Raw genomic sequence first — 15,542 nt, forward strand, 5'->3', positions numbered from 1 at the left:
AAACAACGATGTTCACCACCATGGGCCAATTTTTTTGTTTTATAGATGAGGAGACTGGAGGTCAGAGTGGTTCAGTGACTTTCCGGGTGAATTAATGGTGGAGCCAAAATTCCCAGTCTGATCCAGATACTAAGCTGAGCTCTCCCTGCAACAGGGCTCAGTCTCCTCTGAGTATGTTTGACCGAGGCTTAGATCCCTCTCCCTCCAACCAGCAAGCAGTAAGTAGCCACTCGATTGTGATTTCTGGTTGGGCTGGCAGGGCAGTCATTTTAACTTGGGGTGTCTTTGGCTCTGTTGAGAGCGGACTCTTGACAGACCTGTTGGGCACCTCTTCTTCTATGTGTCCTGAAAGTCTGGTCTTCCCTGAGGCTGGGGCTCAGATGGGCTCAGATGGGGCTCTGTTTGCAGGCCGAGCAGCCACCCGGAGCTTGGCAGGCACTGCCCAGCAGAGAATGCTGCTGACACTAGACAGCCCGCAGGCTGAGGGCTGAGCATCAATGACAGGAGGCTGAGTTCGTGCCCCAGACACCTGGGGCCACCCCAAGGAAGCAAAGTGAGCACTTCCTGGGCACCGGCCCTTGCCAGGCTGTGTTGGTTACATCTTGTAGCCCTTACATCCACCCGACAGTGTGCGATCATTAAGGACTGGCTACTAGGTCACCAGCGGGTGACCTTGGACACTTCACATCTGTGGGCTCCAGCTTTGTCACTGGAAAATGAGCGTCATTGAGATAGTGGACAGAGTGCCTCGCACAGTGCCAGGCACACAGCCAGCACTCGGCGACAGAACAGTGGGAGAGGAACCACGGTGGCGGTTGTTATTCTCACTGAAGGATGGATGAGAAGCACCTGAACCATGGTAAAGTGAAAGCCTGGCCACTCTGGCTTCATAGCAGGAGAAACTGAGGCTCAGAGAGCTGAAGTACCTGCACAGGGACACACAGCTCATACACCAGGAGCTGGCTGACCCAAAGCATCTCTGAGTCTGAAGCGTATGTTCTTTCAACTGCACCACGCTGCCTCTCAGAGGTTCTGGTCTACATCCCAGCTCTGCCACTTGCTCCCCTGGCCTGAGTCTCAAGGCCACTCCCCCACCCTGCCGTGTCTCCAGGCCCCGATGGGTCACACTTCACACTGCCTCCTTGGATTAGCTTGATTCAGCAGGATTTTCAATCAGCTTGAGAATTCCAGGTCTTGGGAACTGGTGGGTACCCACTAGACCCAGACTATCCTTGGAAAGCCTGAGAGCAGAGGGTACAAGCAACCCAGGAGGGAGGGGCCCCCCGAGTGCCTGGGGAAGACCTCCCACTTGCAGGAGACCCAAGTGCCACGGACTTCAACTGCCCCTCTTTCGAAGCTGCCTCTGATGGGTTGATGGGTTACGATGTCATTTCACCTAAAGCTAGGCTGGTAATACTAATGTCCATCCGATTCTCCAATCCCTGATTGGAAAGCCAAAAATGTACTGTCAACACCAGCAAGAGGACAGTAGGAATAAAACACAGCTTGTTGGGGCACCTGGGTGGCTCAGTGGGTTGAGCGTCCGACTTCGGCTCAGGTCATGATCTCGCGGTCCGTGAGTTCGAGCCCCGCATCAGGCTCTGTGCTGACTGCTCAGAGCCTGGAGCCTATTTCGGATTCTGTGTCTCCCCCTCTCTCTGACCCTCCCCCATTCATGCTCTGTCTCTGTCTCAAAAATAAATAAACGTTAAAAAAATTAAAAAAAAAAAAACACAGCTTGTTAGGCTCAGACTCTCAGATTTGAAGATAAACACTTATGTCATCTCAACACAGATTTTTTTTATGACAGAGCTTGGCGATCAGCCACGAGACCCAACAGCCATGTGCACATTGGAATTACCGTGGCTCCCTGTACGGCTTCTGAAAGAGGAATTAGAAGCTCAGATTCCTTGAGGACTGTTATTTCACACCACCTTATAACCGTGAGAAACCCATGGAATTTTTCAAAAACTCTTTTGGGAAACAGTTTTAGATTTATGGAAGAGTTGCAAAGATCGTACAGAGGGTTTCTATAAATTCTTCCCCTGTTATCCCTGAGTGTTAAAACCTTAGGTTTGGTACGTTTATCAAAACTAGGGAATCATCACTGGTCCAGCGCTATTAACTAAGTCACAAAGTTTATTCCAATTTCTCCAGCTTTTCCACAAATATCTTTTCTCAATCCCAGGATCCCACGCTGCACTTAAGTCTCCCTGTCTCCACAGTCACCTTAATCCGAGGCAGATTTTGGTCTTTCCTCATTTTTCACAACCTTGACACCTCTGACGAGGGAGCGGTCAGGTGTCCCGTAGAAAGTCCCTCACTTTGGATGTGTCGGACGTTTTCTTGTGTGTAGACTGAGGTTATGGATTTTGGAGGAAATACCACAGAGGTGAAGTATCCTCCTCGGTACATCCTATCGGGGGGTACAGGATACCTAAAGGGGTACAGGATAGCAGATGACACATGAACAAATAGCTGGGGGAGAATAACGTACTCAAGCAGTATTCCAAGAGGTGTTTTCAGGCATAGGGACACGACAGTCCATAAAAGAGCCCACGTGGCTCAAAAACACTACCTGAAATCTCTCGCTTCCCAAGAGCGCCATTGGACTTCATGCCAACAGATAGTGCTGCCTGAGAGGACAGGCCTTTCCTGTGGCTCCTCCCACCTCCGGATGCCCCTGGAAAATGCAGGAAACAGTGCAAGTGGGACTCAAGTACCCCATCCAGCGAAGGCCTCACCCTATTATCACCAGAGGAGAGCCACAGACTGGCCTTGAGCACTGGCCCTAGGGGACTTGTGTGTGTGTGTGTGTGTGTGTGTGTGTGTGTGTGTGTGTGTGTAGTTCCTGGCTTCACTAGTAGCTTTTGAGGCTGCTTCATGAGGAAAATCTCTCCCAGGGGATACTCAGGGCATTTTTCTCCCCAGAGCACACCTCATGGTTTCCTCCTGCTCTGCCTCTCTCTCCCCACTAGCCCTTCTCAACCAGGGTTTCTGAGAGAATTAATCCCTTATGCCCTAAAGGCACCCAGTATATGGAACTTCTCTCTGTGCATCTGGAAGCCATGTACCAACCTTGGGAAAAGTGAAAAAAACAAAAACAAAACTGTTCAAACCATTTTCTCTAGGGCTTCTGTCATGGAACCTCAGTGGAGAAGGTTCTCTCCTAAGGTTATTATAGACATGGTTGAACAGCTTCGGCTAGGGAGGTATGATCAGTGGGTCTTAAGAATTACACTGGGACAGAGCTTACCTCCACCGGAGGCTGTCAGGATCATCAGGTGGTAGAGACAAAAGCATCCTGGCAGATGAAGGCTCAAATCTGCCGCTGCTATGTAACTTTGGACGAGTTTTTAAATCTCTGACATCTTGACTATCTCATAATTGTTATCTATTGCTCTGTAACAAATTAGTCCAAAATGTAGTGGCTCAAGACACCATGTATATATTACCTCATAGTTTCCTTGGAGCAGGAATCTGGGCACAGCTTGGCTAAGTTCTTTGGCTCACCATCTCTCACAAGGCTATGATCAAGGTGTTGGCCAGGGCAGAAATCCTCGTTGTGTTCAAGTGGGGCAAGATCCACTTCTAAGTTCGCTCAGCAGCTGTTGGTAGAATTCAGTGCCTCATGGGCTGGTACTGAAGGTCTCAGTTCCTTGCTGGCTGTTGGCCCCATGCTACACTCAGTTCCTTGCCAGGTGGGCCTTTACATTCAAGTAAGCAAGTAAGAAGAGCCAGAGTATACACCAGTAAGGCGGATGTCAGTCTTCTGTAATCTAATTACAGAAGAGACACCCATCACTTTTGCTGTATTCATGAGAAGAGTCATTAGGTCCAGCTCACTCTCAAGGGTGAATGAATACCAGGAGGCGGGGATCACTGAGGACCAGGCTAGAAGCTGCCCACGCTTCAGCAGAGTAGCACTAATTGCCTTGCTCAAATGCTCTTAAAATTTGCATACAGCACCTGCCACACAGGCAGATGGCCAGTAAACAGCAGCCACTACCATAAAGTAGGTGCTTAGTTCACATCTATTTCCTTTCCCTCTCTTAGGCTATTTGAGCCATCTTTTTTCATTGACAGAGGATGTGTTTACCAAGCACTAGCTCAACAACATGGTCTTATTTTTGTTATAGGTGAAACTAGTCATACCCAAGGGAGAAATTTTCCCAGCCAGGGACTTGGGTTTTCTTGGGCCTGTGTTCAGGTAGCTCAAGCTCTTCCCAGCTTTGGGTTCTTTACAGTTCCCTGGCTATTCCAGTCAGGGGTGTGCCTATATCCTTGTTGCTTATGGATTCTAGACATGGACTACCATGACTTTCAAACAAGAGTACATCAGTTCATTCTGAATGAGAATTGGTAAGAGTTGGTTTTTGTGTACGTGTGTGGAAAACAAAGTTGATGTAGAATCAGAGGGGTTGTTTTTGGCATCTCCCTGAGGCTCCTGAGTAGCAGTAGTCATTCCCCCGTGCGGTAGATCCAAGCAAACCGATAGTTGCCAACAGCCATTTTCTCTTCCGTCTTCCTAACAGAGACATGGCTCAGTTCTAGCACATCCTCCTCTTGAGGTCAGTGGGAAGGTGAGCCCAACCGAAGCCCCAAGAGGTGAGACTTATTTAAGTCTGCCACAGTGGTCCCAATCTCTTTCCCGGTTATTAGTTTGGGCATGTTTATGTATCCCAACTTCCCTAGTGAAAAGTGAGAGGAACCATGCAGGTGGGCTCATGAGCAAGTTTCTTTGCTCTTAAAAAAAAAAAAAAAAAAAAAAGCTGGGAAACAAGGTCTTCTTCTCAAGTGGTTGGCCTCATGTCTGGCAACCGTGCGAGCCAAGACCCTGTGGGAAGCAATTCCAGAACAAAGCTCACATATGGAGGCTAGCAGAGCAGAAAGCCGGAAGGAACCTGGGTCCTTGATGACATCCATGAGCTGCCACATTTATTGATCCTGGAACTGCCCAATCTTGCAATTTCTGTGAGGTAATTCACCTTCCTTAATATTTAAGCTAGTGGCCTCTGAAGTAAACAAGATGATCCACAGAGGTGCAGGAAGAAATCAGGAGCCAATTATGTTTTTAAAAGTAAAGAAGAGGGGCGCCTGGGTGGCTCAGTCGCTTGAGCGTCCAACTTCGGCTCAGGTCATGATCTCGCAGTTCGTGGGTTCAAGCCTCGAGTTGGGCTCTGTGCTGACAGCTTGGAGCCTGGAACCTGCTTCCGATTCTGTGTCTCCCTCTCTCTCTGCCCCTCCCCTGCTTGTGCTCTGTCTCCTCTCTCAAAAATAAAGAAACATTTAAAAAAAAAAAAAAAAAGAGTAAAGAAGCTTTACCCAAACTTCATTAACACAGTGCCTATGTAAGTGGCTAGGTAGCACGCAGAAAACGTGAGGTACGTGCTTCAAGAAGCAGTCTGAGCTCCACAAAGTGCAGCCATTGACAATGGCGCCATCTTGCAGAATACTTATTTTGTATGTCCCCACAGAGCAAGTGGTCTCATGGATGTTATCTGACATAAGGGCACCCTTGCAATGCTCTATTACGGACCAGTGCCTGTCTGTAATATGGAATGGGAAGGTATTAAAAAAAACAACAACCACTTTATCTGATCCTTCAAGGTAAAGATGACATTCTAACATTAAGAAAGTAGCTATTTTTTCCAAAAGAATTCATGTTAAAAGCACTTTCAAAATGGTCAGAAATACTTCAACTTTACCAAAATGTGTTACCAAAAACTGTCACCTATCAACTCTCTAAGTGCACACTGAAAGCTTGGGATATGAAATCCAAACAGGAGTTTCAGTAGGTTTTGAGCCCGTTTTTTTTTTTTTTTTTTTTTTTTTAATATATACCAACAATAAAAATGCCACACTTGCAATTGAGCAAGAACAAGTTACTGACAGTGAGAAAGATGGAAATTTATTATAAAGATTTCAACAAACACTTTTTAAGACTAGTAGATGGAATTGAAAATGAGCATTGTTTTTCAGTAAGCAGTCATTTGGATACTCAGATCTTAATCAAGTGGCTTTTTTAGCTACAATAGCCATTAAAACCCAGCATTCAAATAAACTTACCTTAAAACCAGAAATTATTTTTTATCACAAAATGTTAAAATTAGAAGTTTGAAAAATGAAGCATTTTTTAATCCTATAGCTCTAAAAGAAAAAAAATTTTTTAGAAAGAGCAAAAGGTATTTTTTTACAATACACACAAAAGATATTTTAAAACATTTTCACTTTTTCTCTTTCTTTTTTTTTTTTCTTGCCTATGTGTCTTAGTATAGTACATAAACATTAATTTAAAAATATACAGGTCTATATACACATGCTGGGGGTGGTGTTCTACGTGCACACAGGTGACTGGTTTGGAAAGCAATGTTTCATGCTACTGCTTACATCCTTAGAAGAAACTTCTCCAATCCTCCCAAATACTAACTATATTGTCTTCAAGTTTTTGTAACTTACCCTTTTAAAATTTTTAGTCCAAATGGAATTTCTTTTGGTGAATGGTATGATGGGAATAAATTTAATTTTCTCTACTTAAACCAGCACCTTTTACTGAATAATCCATCATGGTCAGAATTATTTCAAGAAGCCACCTTTAGAGTACTCTAAATTCTTAAAAGCATTGGAGTCTATTTTTTAAACTCTTTTCCATTGACTTTGTCTATTTTTATATGAGTGTAAAAATTTAATTGCACTTAAAAACAATTTTTTTGGTAGAGCAAGTTCCCTTTTTTCTCCCCTTTCAATGAAGATCCTATTATCATCTGTTTATACTTCCATGTGAATTTTTAATTTGTATTAAAAATAAATACTCTTTGGCATTTGGATTGGCTTTGCACCGAATATACATGTTAACTCAAGAACTGATCTATTTACAACGGTCAAAACGCCCCTCTATCAACCTCTATCAAGGGTTTATCAGCCTGTGTTCCTCTCTGCTTTCCTTCCACCCCACCCCCAAGAAACTATGATCTTAAATGTTAATCTTTGTTTTCTTTAGTTTTACTACTCATGAATCCCTACCCTAAACAATGTACTAAGTTTTTCCAGTTTCTGAACTTTATAGCCAAATTATTCATCTTTCAATGGTCTGCACTTCCTCTTTTGTTTACAAAATCCTGCCCTTCCCCAAAGTCGTAAAAATATCCTTTTCTTTTTTTAAGTTTACTTATTTTTGAGAGAGAAAAAGAGAGACCAAGCTGGGGAGGGGCAAAAGACAGGGAGAGAGAGAATCCAAAACAGGCTCTGCAATGTCAACGCAGATCCCAACGTGGGGCTTGAACTCACAAACTGGGAGATCATGACTGAGCCGAAACCAAGAGTTGGATGTTTAACTGAATGAGCCACCCAGGTGCCCCATAAAAATATCCTTCTGTATTTATTGTCTTCTAAAAGTTTCATAGTTTTAACTTTCTTAAGTGAATCTTGAATGCGCCTGGGATTGCTTTTTGCAGCTGGTGCAAGGTAGAGGGGGGCCCAACTCACTTTTTTCCTTTGTGAAAAGTTATTCAAGCACTGTTTATTAAATAATCCATTCTCCGCTCCGCCCCCCCCCCCCCCCCCCCCGACTGGTCTGCACTGACCTCCTTTTAAAAATTAAGTTCCCGTACTAAGTGTGACGTTTCTGAGCTCTTCAACCTTGTCTGTTCCTCCACTTGTAATCTCTGTACCAATCCCACATTGTTTTAACGACTACATTTTACGTAAGTTTTTTGTTGTTGTTTCTTCAGATGTCTGAGTAAATGGCTTCTGGTTTTGTTTTTCATTTTAGAGTAAGCTTTTAAATCTGGTAGTGCTAGTTCCCTTCACACTTCGTTGTTTTTTAGTAATGTTTTGAATATCCTTGGCCCTTTGCTCTTGCATTCACATTATGGGATCAGCTTGTCAAGTACCACAGTGAAAACCATTGGGATTTTTTGTTGGGATTGCATTAATTTACTAATCGATTTGAACAAAGAGCTGCGACCTAGATGATCTTCTTATCCGTATCTCCCATTTATTTAGGTCAATCAAGGTGTTGGGGTTTTTTTCCATCATCGTTTTCTCATTAAAAGGCTTATATAGCTCTTAAGATTTATTCTTCTATACTTTATACTGTTTTGTTCCTACTGTAAATTTTCTTAATTACAATTAAAATCTTAAGACGTTATAGCTTGTTGCTTGACGCATGGAAATGTAATTGACATTCACATGTTGATTTTGTTCCAGTGAACTTGATAAACTCTTAAGTCTTCTCATCTGCCTTGCAGACTCTTTGGATTTTCACAGTCTGATCATATGTTAATCTGTTAACAGATGAGTTACACTGATTGATCTTCTAATATTAACCAACTTGCTTCCTCAGGTAAATCCACTGTGGTCATCATTTGTTATACTCTAAATACAATGTTAGATTTAATTTGCAAAAAATGCTTATTGTCTTATTGGAAGGTGCAAGGTGATTTTAGATATCTCCATCAGGTCTAATTTATTAGCTGTGCTATTTAAATCTTCTATGCCCTTCATCATTATGCTTTTTGTCTTCTTCATGATCTATTAACTCATGAGGGAGGTATGTTTAAAACACCTATTATACTGGTAGATTAATGTATTTCTCTTTGTAGTTATGGCCATTTTTAAAAATACATATTTTGAGGTATATTATTAGTCACTTAGGGGCGTAATTGAGTTTAAAACTGTTACATCCTTCTGGCCAATTAAGCCCATTGCACTATGCAGAGACTCTCCATCGTGAGTAATTTGGGGAGGGAAATGGGCTTAATATGGGGACACTGAAGTTCAGAAAAATAACCTTACCCAAGAACACACAACTCCATTAAGCTGAGACAAACATTTGCTCTCAGATTACGTGTAGGATAGTCCTTCTACCAAAACACGTTCTTTGAAATGCAAAATGTTCTGGAATTCTAGATTATTAAAGACACATGCCAATAGAGGAAATACACACAAGCACACTTAAAGAACTGACTCTAGTAGAAAAGTTTTATACTCCGTAAAAAACAAAATCTGCTGTAAGAGAGGGGAGAGGATTTAAACAACTCCCTACCTGGCTGGGGAAAGAAAAAGAAAAAGCTGAAGAAGGCAACTGTCAGGTGACTTAAATGCAGAGAAAAAGAAAAGACAGTCACAGAACCCCGCTGGGTATGGTAATCTAAGAGTGGGTGTTACTACAACACAGCTTGGGTTTTAAACAAGAGGAGGACGGAAGTTGAAAACCGGCATTCTGAGCACACTGTTAGGAAGAACATTTGTATAGAGAAAGTGAGAGGAACTAAAACTGGCAAGAGGGAGCACAACACCCTAGGGGATAATACTAATATCACAGCAAGAAAACACAGGGGGGTTATTTTTTTAAAGCATGGTGTCATCAGTGCAAACAACCACAAGTCAGAAGTTCTGATTAAAGGTCTACAATGTGCCAGTGTTTAAAGAAGAAAACGACACATATATGTACATAGATATAGATACTACATACGTATGCAGACTATGTACTAAATGTATATAAATACACACACCCCGTTTTCTTTTATCGCTGGTACAGAGGTCAAGATGGACACTCACCATGCCACTGATTATCCACAACAGAACAGACATGTGCTGAGTGTGCTTATCGTTTAAGAGGGAATTGTGAATACACCATAAGCAAAATCCTATGTTCTGTGCCATAACAAAGTTCCAATGAACCAAGTATCAACATAACAAGCCAAGGACATCTGTACAAGATTTATTTCATTAACCACAATGTTTTAGAGTGACGGTTATACACCCTAATACAGAAGGAGTGATTCCAAATCCATCCAGAGTTAAAGGTCAGAGCCAAAGTCAGTGGCTTTAATCCCCAATCGAAAAGAGTTTCATTCACAATTTTGTTGTTCTTAGATTAACAGAAGAACTGATGTACAGAACACCCTGTTCTAAGCTCCACCATGCTTTCCGACAAAGAAGCACCACCAGGGATTAGACTTCATTGCTTCCTCCTTGCTCTGGCTGTGCAGGTGGCTGGCAAGAGCCTCTTGTCTGTCTTTGACTCCCATTTATTCACAAACATTCCTGTGTCCAGCCACAGTTCCCCACAACGTCACATCTGAATTAATTTCTCCTGAATTGCATGGCTGTAATATTGACAAACAGGGCTAATGAGAGCAATTAAATTGCCATCTGTTTAACAAAACATACCCTTCTAAGAGAATATCCACAGTCCTATTGCATTTAGTACATCGTCACCACATTGAAATGACATGTTAAAATCAATACAAAAATTTTTTTTTCAAACCACAAAATTTACCCCAGAGCCACTCTATAAATTTCCTAGAATTATAAACCATTAACATTTTTCTGAACAATGCAATCCAACCAGAAATGAAGATAAATTTCCCACCAGCAGGGGTACAGTATGTACTGAGGTCAAGAATGTACCTCTGATGAGGATTCTAATTCTCCCACAGCCACACCACCACCGTCAGCAGAATCAGTGTATGGACTTGTGCCACTCGGCTCTGGAAAGAAGTTCAAAATAGGGTCCTGGCCAGGGGAGGAGGGAAAGCGTCAGTGACTTAGTTAATCACCAGTGGGGACAAAACAGGAATCACTACCCTTGAAAAAGAACAGGGGTCCTTTCATGGATTCTGGTGGCCAGAAACTGGGGCAAATTGCAACAAGGTAATGAAAGTAACAAGAAAGCCATTTCTCCAAGAACTCCTATAACTTCTATCTTAACTTCTGATAAACGTGAACTTCTTCTTAGGCAAGCTTATTGAAAACTGCAATCACAACTGAAAAGGTCCTATAAACCTATGCTAGTCAAGGGATTCACATTCTGATCTTAAATTTTAAAGTCCTTAAGAGGCCTAGACCGGGGGTAAAGTAAACATAATACTCTGAAGCGCAGTGAGACACCATAAAAAAAAATCAACTCAAAACATCCAAACTGACTGGATACCTAATGCAGCTTTTTAAATTTTTTTTTACTATCTCAGATTAGTGTATATTCATAAAACAAGGTTCAGTTATTTTAACAATAGCTGCTTATTGAACAACTGAATTTTTAGCTCAAGGGCAATGCCTGTGTAATTACCATGGAAAATATTAACTGCCCTAAAACAGAGAAAACACAGACGAAAATATAACTAGTCTCGATAAGAAAAGAAGATAAAATCTGGAAGGGCCACTCTGGAGATTAAACAGGCTTATTTAAATACTATGATGCAAGTGCCCCTGCTCACTTTATAACTGCAGAAACCGATCGTGTTTGCTAGATCACCATTACCTTTGCTAGAACGGGTGCACAGACCACCACTCTGAAGTTCTCCTTTTGTGCTGAAAAACTTTCAAATCCCTTGTTCGGTCAGTACAGAATATTGCGAGGCGATGCATGTGCAAACTCTTCCTGAGGAATTCTTCACGTGTGCAAATCTGCAACCTGACAGAAAGCGTGGCATTTATAGCGAGGGAAGCGGCAGCTTTACGGGGCCGGCGCACTAGGGACGGACACGCAGCACGAACGGCCACGGGCACCTGTTCCCCTGCGATCTCGCTCACAGGTCAGTGTTCACCCCACGCCTCAAAGAAAGGGAGAGAGGAACTGCCTCAAATTTGTAAAAGGGACAGGAAAAAAAAAGTGACTTTCCCACAAACCTGACCAACGCACAACTCCTGCCTCCGGGTTTGTGTTTCTTCTAACTCTACCTACGAACTGTTCAGAGTCGCTATACCAGGCTTTGCTTTCCGCTCCACAGAAAACAAGTAGATCCTGTCGGGTTAGGGTTAAGCTGTGACAACGGGGAACAGGAGATGACACTGTTACGGAAGCAGGAGGCCAACTCTGAAAGTACCGTCTCTCAATTACAATTACCAATGACTTGGACACGGCATTATTTCGAGGTGACTGAACTGCTTTCTTTTGGAGAGCCTGGTTTCAGGCTGCACATGCTTGGCGGTCAGGCTTGCCGAAGCAACTACGTGCCGATTAACAAGACAATCCGTGGACAGTTTTCTGTCCTCAATGATTTGGGCCCCACAAAAGCCAGGATTCAACTGGGGTGGAGAAACTAGACACTGTACGGGCAAAGAAGAACACAAGTAAACATGAGAAGAAAACACTTTCTGGTAAACGGTGCTTTGTCAATACAAAACGGGAGGGCAACTCTGATCTCCCCTCGTGTTGCAGACTAAGAATTCTGTTAAGAAACCCAATTAAAGAAGCAAGGTCAATTTCTACTCAAAAACGAAGAAATAGGTTTTCCATACTGCAATGTACCTCAAGGGGCCAACAGGTAACAACCACGTCACATGCACTAGGAGAACGTGTATCTTCTCTCTACAGGGCCTTCCACTCACGGCCTCGCAGTACCACGCCCTGGCCCATAGCTAGCTGCAGACGCTGTGCAAATATTTAGAGAAGCTGAATTTTGCAAACTTTGTCCACTTTTTGTTAACACATATATAATAAGAAAAAGAAGACAACATAAAATGTTTCTCCATTAACTTAATAATGCAAAAGCATCCAAAGATTTTAACACCAATTCACATCGTAATACAATGCTTTTGTAGAGAAGTTCCCCTGTTAGCCAAAGAAACACTCTCCCAGAAAAAGCATTTGGGTACATTATGAGGATAATGAAGAATTCATCCACATTTAAAGAAGCATCCCAATTTTATTCCTTTCAGAAATATTCCTGAAACCACTCAGGGGAGACTTTAGTTGCAGGTGTTATTTATAAGCCTGCGGCAAGCGTTCCATTGAGAAAGTAAAATTTGGACTTCACGACAGAGTGGAGTTCTTCCCTGATACCAGAATGCTACTGGGGTAGCGAATCAAACTGTATAGGGCACAGTGAGAACCTGTATATATGCTTCCAGTAATTCAGTGTGTATCAATACAACCCAAGATGCTCACAGGGTTAAATGAGTCCAATTCAAAGTCCTCCACGAAATCCAGCTCTGGTTGAGAAGTACTTAAAAAATAAATCTGCCAACTTGTACGCTGACTTCTCGGAATAGTAGTTTTACAAATAGAGGACTTCTACTAGAGCACTTACTTGCTCCTACTGTCACACTTCTAACTCTCCCACCCAGCCTGCTCCCCCAAAAAGGACAGAGTGAACTGGCAGAGGCCACTCTATGAAAAACCCGACAATCAGAAGCGTGGCAGTATCCCTGATCCATCTGGTTTTGCCCCAAGTTCTCCGAAGAGCTAAATATTAGTGTCACGTGGCCAAATACAGTCAAGCATATGCTCGATTTAGATTCAAGCAAAATTGAGGAGAAAGATATTTTCACCTGCCACATCTATTTTTCTTTGCCTTCCCAAAACGACTAGAATAAGCTTTAGAGTCTTTTATAAGAAACTAAATAGCACTGTGGGTGTAGAAAAAAAAAAAAGAGCTGTGTCACAGCTGGAACGAAGCTTCAAAACAGCAGTGTTACTTCTCCTCTGTTATACTCGAATATAATGCTACAAAAGATGCAGACTGCAGACATTTTTTTTGAAGTACCTGTCTCACCCATTTAAAATGAAATGGATCAGGAATGCCACACCACTGATTCTATCTGGATTCAATAACCATACCTGCTCCCCGGAGTATCCTAGTAACTAGCTGTCACCCTCTGGTAAGTCTCCACTGTCCTGAAAAAGGGAGTTTTGGTGCTAGAGGACAGCCCATCCTACGCTAGCATCATGCCAACGCTACAGCAGCGGGTGAGATCATGCAAGTGACGGAGGGAATGGATATGTTCTGTAAGAGTTGGTCCCCGACATCAGCATGAATATGCCACAGGTGAGGCAGGGGGGAATCTGACCAATGAGCAACGTGTTTCTATCTTCCCGCTTACTTACTAGTATCCTGCTAAAGTCACACCTGCCACCTCAGTGGGTCAGTCTGTGACACCACAAGCTTTTTCAGAAAGCATCCGGGAGTCGAACAACTGGTCACGGAGTTGCAAAGTGCACAAAGCTCAAGGCACAGAGTAGAAAACAGTTGTGAACGGTGAGGGGAGATGTTATAGCAGAAGCAGAGTTATTAGCATTTTCCTTGAACACGACTTTCTAACGCTAAACAAAGACCAACTCTTTTAAACGGGGTTTGTTTTAGTTATGGGTAAAAAACACTGTATTGTATAATGATCTGCTCGATTTCAAAGCAAAAGAGATCTCGATGTGTAAAAGCCAATGTGCTGAAGTGCCACATCCACAAATGAACAAAACAAGTGCTTTAAAAAAAAAAAAATTCTTCTGCTCTTATACTTTTGGAGGAAGCTGCTGACGGTCGCTGCTGGATTTCCCTTAGCAATGGTCGCTTTTCAAGACGCCTGTTCCTCACGGAATCTGTAGATAAACTCATTAAAAGATTGTCCCATTTCAAAATCATCCCCAAGTCTAGCAGCAACTGACTGTTTTTTGTTTTTGTTAGTTATTTGTTTTTTAAAATTACAAACCAAAGTAAGAAGTCCAACATCCTCTTCCGAGAACAACTTTGTGACAGAGCTCCTGAGTGTCTGCAGGACCCCCGCTGTGCTCCCAATACAGTCTCTGCAGCTCCAGTGTGTCCTCTTTTCGGGAAGGAAAGTACATTCAACACATTCACTATCTGTACCCTCTGGAACTTGCACACGCTGATGAGCTGTCTGGAAAAACAAAAAACATTGCGACAGGAAAAGGTATGAACAGCAGACGGCATTTGATAATGGTAAGAATCTGTTTATTTAATACATAGTTCTCACCCCTCTCCCGATCCCCCAAAAGGAGATTAAAAAAAAAAAAAAAAGTGAGTGAAGTGAAAGGAGGCTACATCATCAGAAAGGAGACTGGATCACTATCACACTCTAGCAGAGACTAAAGAATCCAAGAGGCTCTTGACAGCTGCTTGAGAACCACCGCCCCCACTGGACTTCGGAGCCATCCCAGCTTGCAAAACAGCGTGAACTTGATCACACGGACAGCCTCGTGAGACCACCATCAAGAGCACTGTGGACACGATCACACTCACCGTACGGTCACCACCAGCAGCTGCCTTACGTAATAGAACCATCAGAAATGGTAAGGAACATCATTACTTACTATAAGCCAACTCATCCCCAGCTCTTTTCCGGGACTGGTCACCTCTGGGGATAAGAAAAGAAGAGGGAATCAACCAGATTACACAGACATCTTCATACATCCAAATGGGAGAAGTGAAATGACATAACTGGTAATACAAGGAAAGCAAGTATTTCAATTCTAACAACCTATCTTAAAATAGGCATTAAACAGCAGTACAGTCATTTATAACCTGAATATTCTTAGCTAAAAGGTGTTGTCTTTTAAATATAAAACGCTATTAAATAAAGGAAGGATTATCTAGAAAAATGGCTTACACTGGGTTCTAGAAATAGGTTCAGACTAAAAATGTGTTTGAAGATAAATCTGGGTTCTGCTACAAACACCCACAGCGACCGCCATATACTAAGGCACATTTCAAATATGAAATAGAGGATAATTCAAAGTCTTCCCCCCAAAAAAGCCTTATTATAAAACCAAAAACTGCTTAAGGCTTTAGAAAAATCTC

The 15,542-nt window shown here is 42.6% G+C and overlaps 1 protein-coding gene across 7 annotated transcripts in view; it reads right to left on the reverse strand.

Moving 5' to 3' along the window:
• Positions 1 to 527: 527 nt before the first annotated feature.
• CACUL1 (CDK2 associated cullin domain 1) overlaps positions 528 to 15,542 on the reverse strand; it is an 83,365-nt gene continuing 68,350 nt past the window's right edge. Inside the window, exons 8-11 of one of the 7 annotated variants that reach the window (XR_007460966.1) lie at positions 15,056 to 15,099; positions 14,434 to 14,622; positions 3,456 to 3,779; positions 528 to 2,683 (exon numbers count right to left, since the gene is read on the reverse strand). Coding sequence is in view for 1 of the 7 variants with exons in the window: in XM_049646557.1 (XP_049502514.1) it covers positions 14,582 to 14,622; positions 15,056 to 15,099 (85 nt within the window). In the remaining 6 variants the exon portion in view is untranslated. Of the gene's footprint in view, positions 3,780 to 5,889; positions 14,623 to 15,055; positions 15,100 to 15,542 lie in introns of those variants that run through there. The other 6 variants (XR_007460965.1, XR_007460967.1, XR_007460964.1 and 3 more) reach the window with 6 other exon arrangements.

This window comes from Panthera uncia, chromosome D2 (genome assembly GCF_023721935.1).
Source record: "Panthera uncia isolate 11264 chromosome D2, Puncia_PCG_1.0, whole genome shotgun sequence".
In the NCBI taxonomy this organism is placed as follows: Eukaryota; Metazoa; Chordata; class Mammalia; order Carnivora; family Felidae; genus Panthera; species Panthera uncia.